Source organism: Montipora foliosa, chromosome 12 (genome assembly GCF_036669935.1).
Source record: "Montipora foliosa isolate CH-2021 chromosome 12, ASM3666993v2, whole genome shotgun sequence".
Lineage (NCBI taxonomy): Eukaryota > Metazoa > Cnidaria > Anthozoa > Scleractinia > Acroporidae > Montipora > Montipora foliosa.
The window spans coordinates 41,384,414-41,394,586 of record NC_090880.1 but is presented as its reverse complement, the minus strand read 5'-3'; the positions used below and the strand labels follow the sequence as shown (position 1 = coordinate 41,394,586).

At 41.0% G+C, this 10,173-nt stretch overlaps 1 protein-coding gene and 1 non-coding gene across 2 annotated transcripts; one reads left to right on the top strand and one right to left on the bottom strand.

Moving 5' to 3' along the window:
- Positions 1 to 367: 367 nt before the first annotated feature.
- LOC137981244 (small nucleolar RNA U3) lies at positions 368 to 586 on the bottom strand. Its single transcript, XR_011118576.1, has one exon. It is a non-coding gene; the product is annotated as a small nucleolar RNA U3 (small nucleolar RNA).
- Positions 587 to 3,112: 2,526 nt separating this feature from the next.
- LOC137978933 (cholesterol 24-hydroxylase-like) lies at positions 3,113 to 9,989 on the top strand. The gene is made up of 4 exons (XM_068826049.1): positions 3,113 to 3,851; positions 6,545 to 6,878; positions 8,067 to 8,139; positions 8,232 to 9,989. The coding sequence occupies exons 1-4, from the start codon at positions 3,252 to 3,254 to the stop codon at positions 8,749 to 8,751; spliced, it is 1,527 nt and encodes a 508-aa protein (XP_068682150.1). The 5' UTR covers positions 3,113 to 3,251; the 3' UTR covers positions 8,752 to 9,989.
- The last annotated feature ends 184 nt before the right edge of the window (positions 9,990 to 10,173 follow it).

Here is a 10,173-nt window from a genome sequence, read left to right as displayed (position 1 = left end):
GAAATCGAGAGTTAACAAATCGAAAATGGTTCAGCGTTGTCTGTACTCTTATCGACAACGATATTCGTCATCATAGTGGTCAAAATGTTGTGGACTCACGAGCCGCAGCTTGATTTGCAAGACGTTTCATATCTTTCGTCTCTATGTGCATTGATGTTTACAAGTTTAGGACTATGTAAAGTTCACAGTAACAAATGAGTGTTAATTACACCTAGTAGAATCATACCAGATAGAAAGAGGTTTTTGTCAAAATCCCTCTACGCATATAAACGTTTTCGCTCACGGTTGTTTCAGTAAACCTATTCAAAAAATTTCAACCACTTGTCGGCGACAGGTTCATGTTCGTATTAATATTTGATGCAAAATAACCGCTCAGATTGCGATCACCTCATCCAGTTCCTCGGAAACTGAGGAAAGGAACGTTCATCAATCGCCGCCAACCACTTGTCGTGAAGACATAGTAAGCAACGAGTTTCACGCTCAGAGGTGAACGCTTCGTCTCGTCATCACGGTTGTCGGAATTGTCTCTGTTAGGGCACAGAGATGTGACGCGCACTATAGAAATGATCCTAGTAAGCACGGTCTTAACAAACAAGCGGCAAGTTACACAATATGTTCAAAGTACATTTCTTGGACTTGTGGGGTACATCGATCAGTGCGCAGCCGCATTTTTTGCCAACCCTTTTTCCATGAATGTTTCGTTTCAGTTTGGTTAACTTTTGCACGTAAAAAGTTAGGAAACGTTTGGCTGATTCGCCGGATTTTCTGTTACCCATAGACATAAGAAGACTGATTTTCTACCACAAGAATTACTTAGTTGACGCAATCAGCATTGCGTGGCCTGCCAGAGCACAGGGGCACTCAACGAAAGATTTTCGTTGAAACACCTGTTCGGCCTACTAATTCGAAATTAGTGGGGACCATTCTTTCGATTTTGATAATGACGAACGTATTGAAGAAAAGCTTCGTATAAAGTGGACATAAATGAAACAAGTCATGACGCATTGCAAACAGCACAGTGAGTGAGTGAGTGAGTAACAGAAGTTGACATTCTTTCTCGACACGATCCTCATAAACCCAGCAAAGACGAAACTGAAACGGTGGCCATCTTGAAAGAAATTTGACTCCTCACACCCTGGGATCCTATCACGCAATTGCAAGGAAGGAAACTCAGAAAATGCTTCCAGTTTCCATGTGGATGAGTGTATGAATCTGCTGGACTTAAAGTTGGAGTTACTCTAATTTAGAAAATGCAAGGTTGTACGTATGTCAGGCGGCGGTTCCAAAATCCCGAATGGCAGCATGACGGGAGGGTCTGCTCTTCCGTGACGGATGCTACGTGACTCGGGCAAAATGGAAGACAAGGGCTTCAAAACTGTCAAAAAAGTGCTCAAATGGTGCTCAAATTTCAACTATGTTTTCTCACTCAAAAGAAGTGATTCTTGGTCGTGCCCATATCAGGAGGTCGTTATAACTTCCCGAATGGTAGCATGACGGGAGGCCAGATAGAAGATTTGCTCCGTGGCGGATGTTGTGTTACTCAGGTGTCACGCGCAAATTGGTTCTTTCGGGATTTTCGCCGAGGTTAGGCCTGTCATTCTTACGCTGTAAAATTGAAAAACAAGGGCTTTAAACTGATTAAGTGCTCAAATGGCCCTCCTGACTCCTAGCGTTTATATGACTTACACGAGAATTGCATGACGGAGACAAGTTGATCATACTTAAAAAATCATTTGCCGTTCTTTCTTGATACTTTGCTTTTTTTTTTTTAATTATAGCGGCTAATTTAAACCCAGAAACTGTACCAATACATCTTAACTAAGCAGTAATTTGTTGTTGGAATAAAAAGCGTTTTTTAATCGATTGTGTCCATTGGCTGTAGTGGGGATTTTGGGCGGGAAAAAGCTTTTCATTCGAAGCGGGTAACATAAATCAGGCCCAAGTTCTTGCTGTCTGGTCCCAGGTAGGAGCTCTGAACTGTTTACGTGAAAAAGTTGTTTCGCCTGCCTGGCCGTTACCCTACCTGCGGAGGCGAGACAACATTATGTAAACGGAAGATTTTTTTGTCTCCGTAGCCGTAGCAGTCGGTTAAACGCATTTTAGAGAAGGGACAAGGAGAAGGAGCGAACAGAAACCACTCGCTCCTTCTCCTCTCCCCCTCCCCCTTCGCTTTCTCTTTTGACCTCAGTCCAGGTTTTTGCGCTAAAACGATCACTCAAGAGTCAACCCCAATGGAAAGGATCAAAAAGAAGAGTCTAAAATTCACCAAACCGCTGCAACAAAGGCTATTTTCTGAGGGGTATCTCAAGGTGAGGAGAACCTGGCTCATTTCTCAATGAAAAGGTCGTTGTGTCGGTAATTGTATGTTTTTTTCCTGGGGCTGACTTGTTAATGATCTGCGAGAGTTGATTTAAAATGGTAGCGCCCGCGAACCATGACCTTGGTGCCCTATGAGCAGGGGCCTTTGATCTTCCTCGATAAGTCGGAAAGAGGAAGGGCAACCTCCTTCCCAGGGTCTCCATCCTCATCGACAAAGAGACCCTGGGAACGAGGTTGGAGGAAAGGACGAGAGAAAGATCCACGACCCATCCAGATTGACGAAGTTTGATCTTCGATACCTACCCCTAGAGGGGAGTGAAATTGTCACCAGGCCGACGGTCGTGTGACGTATGAATCCAAAACGCCTTTTTAAGCTGGAGAATGTGACGGATTCTTTGTGAAAAATGGCTTGTTCTTTTTCGGACTCTGAGCCTTTATGCTATATCCTGTTTGTTATCGATCTCCACGTGAGAGTTGACAAAAGACCGAATCAAGCGGATTTTCACCAGGACACAAGATGCAGTAAGCTGATTTTATTTATTTTCTTCTCTGTAAACTAGGATTAGATTTTGATATTTCATGTTGTCTTTTTAAACTTACAAGTCGTTGCGTTGACTGACCATCGAATTAGGAGTTTGGGTTCTCTGTGGTTCGGCAAAATCCTTCTCAATGAAAAAATATATGTCGCCTCTGCAGTGGTGAGAAGATGAAACCATCTCTTACTAGATTCCAAGAGATATTCCTCGATAAGGGATATGTTCTTTTTCAAAATTGAAACAAAAATTGATGATATAAAAAATGATATCACAAGTAATAAATTCTAATGATTATTAATTGCACGAGTCGCGAAGCGAGGACGAACTGGAAGCATTGCGTTACACGTGAGTCTGGGTTTCCTTCCTTGCGTGACAGAAATGTAAAGTTCTTTCAAGATGGCGACCATGACGTTTGCAATTTTTGCCATCGCCCTTTCAGTTGTATCTTTGCTGGGCTTAATCCTCATGGTATATTCCATTTACTTGGTTTACGTTCACCGGAAGTACGGCCATATTCCTGGACCGAATAGGGACAGCTTTTTCCGCGGCAACTTGCCTCTGGTTCGTCGGGAACAAGTAAAGGGGAAAATACTACACGAATTGGTGGAAGACCTCTACAGTATTTATGGCCCAGCAATTGTAATATGGATTTATCACTATCCGCTTCTTTTTGTAGCTGACCCGGAAGTCGCTAGAAAATGTTTGGTTTCTCTAAACCTGCCGAAGAATCCACGTGGTTACATGAATGTCGCTTTTCCGTTCGGTGTGAGATTTATCGGAAAAGGATTGGTAACCGAATTGGATCATGATGTGTGGCAGAAGCACAGATCCCTCATAAATCCAGCATTTCACCGCCGCTATTTGATGAACCTGATGGCTGCATTCAACAGTAGCTGTGACTTGTTTCTTAACAGACTTGATGAAATGGCTGATGGTAAGACTGTTGTTAACATGGCAGAGGAGTTTTCAAGAGTAACAACGCATGTGATAGGAAAGGTACTACAGTGTAAGCTGTGTGATGCATGTTGGTCAGGTTATCCCATGTTTAGCTGCACGCTCTCACCCCCCTCCCCCCAAGGCTGACAAGGCTCTACCAAAAACAAAGGAGTCCAGCTTTTATTCAAAAAAGCCAACAAAATTCCAACCCTTAAAGTGTTAAAAGTTTCAGGACTTTTGAGAAACAGGCCACCCACAGGACGCACTAGCATTGGAGTTCACTGTTCCGCCATTTATCATGCATTTGCACACTATCCTATTCATTCTGGAGCCCTAAAAAAATTAATCCAATCAAACAAAGCCCTACCAGACACTCCCCCTCCACGGTCGTTGCTACTGAAATATTTTACTAAGGTGCAAGCAGAAAATCAACCATTTGTTACTGGACTACTCACAAAGATTCACTAATAATTTGTTTGGTTTTAAGTTACATGAACACCCTTTGATACCGACCTGCAAAGAGATACCAAACATCTGTAAAGGTGGCAATCTGTTATTGCATTTTTTATAGATAATTTTGTTAAGATGATAGGTTAAGGGATCCTAGCAATATCTTTATCAAAGGGAGGAGTCAGGACTTAACTTAGCAGTTATCAACCATGCCTTCCACCTCTGCGACCTGGGTTCAACCCTCTTCCCCAAGGTCATATGTGGGCTGAGTTTCAGGTGATCTCAATCTGACTCTTAAGGGTTTTCCTCCCTCATCAACACTGCTCGAAATAAAAACAAATTCCAAGTTGTCCCTATTTCAAAAGGCAGGCAACGTAACCCGTAAATTTGGTTGCCCTGATAAATGCTTGGTTGCCCATCAGGAAACCCTCTATGGTTAAATGCAGTTTTTTTTTTTTTAACGAAAACTAGTGAGCAGCACAAAGGAAGACTTCTTGTAGTTGTAAGCTTTTTTCGTTTATTTCCAACGCGTTTCGTCTCTTACTGAGACTTCCTCAAGGAATGAATACAACTAGCAAGGAACAGCATATATAACACGTACGTTGTGTGCGTGAGTGAAACTTCCGATAGAAGTGAATAATAACTCAACTATGATGTAAACGGGCATAGCAAGAAACGCCTAAATACCTATGTTATTGCATGTTGTTATATTTTTGGCGGCCATACGATTAGCGCTAATCGTATGGCCCCCAAAAACATAACAAAATGCAACTGCATGGTGTTGGAGCTTGTGTATACCATAGTTCTTAGTGTGCACCTCTGGTTCTTTATGGAAGTCTGGGTTTAAATTTTAGTATTTTCAAAGTGGAGTCTGTGATCCCCATCCCTTTGTACATGTTTGTGACATCTGACCATTTTTTTGTAAAAGCCACAGATACTCAAAACATGGGAAAATGCTCAACTCCTGCAAATTAATTATTGTTAACTTCACACTAGCATGGGACACTGACAATATTAATAGAAAGCAAGAATGAGTCTGGTATTGCTTAAGTAATTCCTTTTCTATTTTTTTGCTGGATTGTCCATTGTTTTTTCTTCAGGCAACCAACCTTTTCATCTTACCAAAAACTATTTGCCTGGTTAACTTTCTGGTCGTCGGGGACAACCAGACAACTGCTAATTTCCAGCACTGCATCAAAGTTGGCTCTCTGTCAATAACATCGGGCTCCAAGCAGATACCCTCAATAGGGATAACCTCTGGTATCCTTCCCTTTCATGAGAGTGAATGAATAAAGTTGGTAAAAATAGAGGATAATTGACTGGATTTTCCAGAGTCTTTCAAGAAAATTTTTTGTGATGAGCTATCTTGCACATATTGATATTGTTTTTAGAAAACGTAGAAGTTAATGCCAGTAAGCAAATACTGGGTGGAGCCTGGGTAGGACGGCTGCAACTTCCCATCATGTGATCACCCATTTGGCTCTTTTAATCAATCTCAACTGAACCTTCTCGGCTTGACTTCCTCAGAAAGCTCAAGTTTTTTGTTTCTTACAGCAATTTTTATCCCCCCCCCCCCCCCCCCTTCTCCATGCTGTTTTGCTCTCTGGTTCTTTTAATGTAGTGTTTGCCCTATCAGCAGCCTCTAGTCGACTTAGTCCTCTTTAATAAACTATGTGTGGGGAATTGCTGCTTGCGGCACCCATTCAGGCCTGTGCTGAAGCCCTCTCACGAAGGGTGCATTTTGTTACATGGCTTGGCTGGGTTAACTTGGCCCCAGGACATTATACCAGCAACTATGCCTACCTCACAATACAGGTATCAGGTAGTCCATACAGGTGGTTGGTATTATCCTGTCTTGGCAGTACGTTCTCTGACCCTCAGTTTACACCCAATTTGTGGGACTAATCATTTGTTCAAATAATGTTTTGAATGAATACTGTATATTCTATAGAAAATGTTAAAGAAAAGGGCATTTGCATTCTGGGGCTGTTTTATTTTTACCTAATCCCTCTAACCGTGATAAATAAATATCGCAAGAGTAGCCTCCATGCAGATCTACTTGTTTTGGGTATCAAGCAAGTATTTTGGAGGTGGCACATGAGAAGAATGTGGCAAGGAATTCTTGGCTATGACTGATAAAATTACTAGTTTCAATAGTCCTGATGATTTTGAATGTTCTTTCAAGGATTTTCAAAAGAACTCTATCTTTAAGTTTTTTTTCGAAATGTGTATTGACAATATTTTCTTGTTTTAACTGTTTCACTTGCTGATATTTGCTTACTCAGCTATATATATTTCACAAGGTTGCCTTCAACGTTGATCTTGATGTTATAAATGACGCAAACAGCCCATTCCCGGCGGAACTTACTGAATCCCTCAAGGGAGTCCAAGAAAGTCTTATTCGACCCTTGTGGCCACTGGAATTATCATCATATCCAATACGAAAACGATTGTCAAAAGGAAGTAAATTCCTTCGTGATTATGGAAAGAAAGTGATCCAAGAACGACAAGAAGCTATTTCACGTGGAGAGGATACCCCTTCTGATATTCTTGATCACATCTTGCGTGTTGCAGAAGCAGACCCCACCTTGACTTTAGAGTACCTTGTTGATGAGTTCGTCACCTTCTTTTTTGCAGGTCAGTCTTTTGTTTTGCTTTCTTTTTTCACTTTTAGCGGGAAGGCTGATGTGGAGCAAAAAAAATTGTGTCAATGGGCTCCAAATTAGAAGTCAAAGCTATACGTTTTTCAGAAGATTACGTAGTTCTTAACCATTCCGGTGTGATAAAAAGTGACTGAAAGGCAAAGTCGTGGCTTCCTCCGTGGGAAGTGTCTCCAAGTTTGGTTCTTTCATATCTCGCTGTGGTCAGGTTTCGTACGGGTCATCTGGAAAGTCATGGAATTAAAGAATTTCATTTTCCAGGCCTGGAAAGTCATGGAATTTTATGGTCGGTCATGGAAAGTCCTCGAAAATTATAATTATGAATGGTAGATCAATCATTGCAATGTCAAAACAAGGAAACAATGAAATAAAGACGAGTTTCTCTGCGGTCCAGTGCAGCTATGCACCTTGTGAAATCCCACTAGTATCCACATCTATCAAGATGAAGCTGCTAAGAGCTTTAATATTTTACCCGAATGTGTGAGGAACTGTATTGTATCAGTTCTCTAAAATGACTTTTAAGCATTTAATGAAAAAGTTCAAACATAACCTTTCAAGGTCATGTAGTTTTTACATCACATTGTAAATAGGCATACTAATTGTCTTATTTTACCAATTTTTGCATTTTTAACTTCATTTGTATCTTTTAATGTTATTTTTAAGCAGATGAAGAGCCACCTAGTGGAAATGCTAAATAAAGCCATTATTATTATTATAAATAAAGACAAGTTTCTATCAAACAATCGGAAGTTTTGCCGACAGAGGTCGTTAATTTATTCAAATTTGATCTTAGTAATATATTTCAAGAAGGTTAGTTTTGAAAATTTTCTTTCGTCAGAGCGAAACAAGGTCCCGGAAAAAGTCATGGAAGGTCATGGAATTTGAAGACCTTCAAAGAGTACGAGCAAGTTTAAAAACTTATTATGCCAACGGAGATCCCTGTCCGAGATTCTTGAGTAGAGCTCAGCTCTCTTTACCAAAACCATAGGTGTAGCGCTCGGCCAAAAAATACGTACCGTTTATCATTAGCATTTGTTTCAGGTTCATGAAAATCATTAGTTTTATAGTATATTTAGTTCACCAGGCTTAGATCCTTTGAAAGTTGTGAACTGTATGTGTTTTCTCTCGGCATCTTTCATGAAGTAGAATGATCTTTTGTCAACAGGTCAGGAGACTACAGCAAACCAACTGTCTTTCACACTTTACGAAATTCTCAAGCACTCTTGTGTTGAAGAAAGGTATGCAAAAATTGTACAGAAATTTAAGCTTCTCCTTTCTCTCTCAGCTTCCCGTCGTAAAGTCAATATTGATTTGTTTAATTGTGCCGTAGAATTGTGCTAGAAATCGGAAATGTCCTTGGTTCCCGACAGTTTGTGGAATACAGCGACCTTGGCAACCTTCAATACCTAGGGCAGACTCTAAAAGAAGGACTTCGACTACATCCGCCAGTGGCTGGAACATCACGAATAACAACAAAAGAGGAGAATTTCGGAGGCCATCTCATCCCCGCCAAAACTATACTTCTCTTTAGTTGGTTTATTATACACCGGCTTTCAGAGCTTTGGCCCGAGCCGGAAAAGTTTGATCCAGATAGGTTTTCTCCTGAAGCTAAGGATTCAAGCAATGCCTTGCGATCTGCTTATTTCCCGTTTTCCATGGGTCCAAGATTTTGTATTGGACAGACATTTGCGCAGTTTGAGGCTCGAGTGGTCATGGCGAAGTTGCTTCAAGAGTTCGAGTTGACGCTGTTGCCAGGTCAAAATGAGATTCAGCACGAACAGAGCATCACGGTAAAACCCAGAGGTGGTGTACTGTGCACCATTAAGAAAAGAGGTGTTAATCATGAATAAACGGTTTCCAGAGGAAAACACTGAAAAGGACTGAGTGTTTGAAGCTTGAAGCTAGCTTTAGAAAGATTAGATCTTATTGAGCCTCTAAGTAGCTCGTTTCAATGAAATGTCTTCCCAGCAATTGTCGCCCAGTGGGACAGAATCTATACGCAACAGTGTTTCGTGACCTTTTTTTCTGAATGTTTTTATTGAATGGATTAAAGAGGTGCAGGGATGGCGAAGTGGTGAGAACACTTTCCTCTCACCAATGTGGCCCGGGTTCGATTCCCAGACTCGGCGTCATATGTAGGTTGACTTCGTTGGTTCTCTATTTTGCACCGAGAGGTTTTCTCCGGGCACTCAGGATTTCCCTTCTCCTCAAAAACTAACATATGACTTGAGTTGCGTTAATTGTTAATTGCAGTTTACGGTGTCCCCAATTAGTGCTCCCGCACGAGAACGACTAAACACTTAAATAAAGTTCCTTTCCTTTCCTTTCTCCTTTCCTAAAGAATGAAACAAAGCAGTCTCCCTTTCTTTTCAAGATCCCGCATTCCCTACTTACTCGCTTTTGTTAAAAGCACCTACACCTTCCCTCAAGCTCTGTCTTCCGCTTCTCAACACATCGAGAGGTTTTCTCCGGGTACTCCGGTTTCCCCTCTCCTCAAAAACCAACATTTGATTTGATTTACTTTCATTGTTAATTTCAGTTTACAGTGTCCCCAATTAGCGCTCCAGCGCTAGAACGACTAGACACTTAAATAAAGTTCCTTTCCTTTCCTTTCCTTTTTTTCCTTTCTGTTTGAGAGTGTCTAAACGGCGTGGGTTGGTGGGTCATGGGTCGTGGCCATAATTTTTCTTTAGGCTTAATTTAGGCTCCAAAAAATGTTTCTTGAATTCATGTGAATATTCAGCCTAAATAAAATGAATTAGAACACCCTCAAACTCAACACTGCGGTACTCTGAGGGCGTGTTAGACCACTCGGCCTCCGTGACAGACTTCCGTTACTTCGATGAGGGAAAACCTTTCCGCCCGCGATGATTGACACAGTATTAAACTATTTGATAAAGTGGACAGATGCTTTTTCTTTGAGAACGGCAAGCTTTAAAGGTTAGGAGAAATTTCTACGTTATTTCTAGATCTTGCTTCGTTCTTGTGTATTTCACTGTGAACATTATTTTGCATGGAACGAATACTTCAATACTTCTTGGGAACCAGTTTGTTCAGTCGTTTTGACGCAGAAAGAAAATAAAAGAAAATAGAATAAAATATGATATCAGGTTTTAAAAAAAATGAATTTCATGCATCCTTTGTTTCGTGAGTTGTCAGACACGCAAGGTAACTTGATCACAGGCGGCCGCTAAAATCGATGTCCCTTTCGATTTTGCGATTTTACTTCTACAACCAAAAGTACGATAAAAAATCGGACGTAACAAAAATCT

Coding starts and splice junctions, on each gene's coding strand:
- LOC137978933 (XM_068826049.1), top strand. CDS start 3,252: ATGGCGACCATGACGTTTGCAATTTTTGCCATCGCCCTTTCAGTTGTA. Junction 3,852..6,544: donor CAACGCATGTGATAGGAAAG/GTACTACAGTGT, acceptor ATATTTCACAAG/GTTGCCTTCAACGTTGATCT. Junction 8,140..8,231: donor CACTCTTGTGTTGAAGAAAG/GTATGCAAAAAT, acceptor ATTGTGCCGTAG/AATTGTGCTAGAAATCGGAA.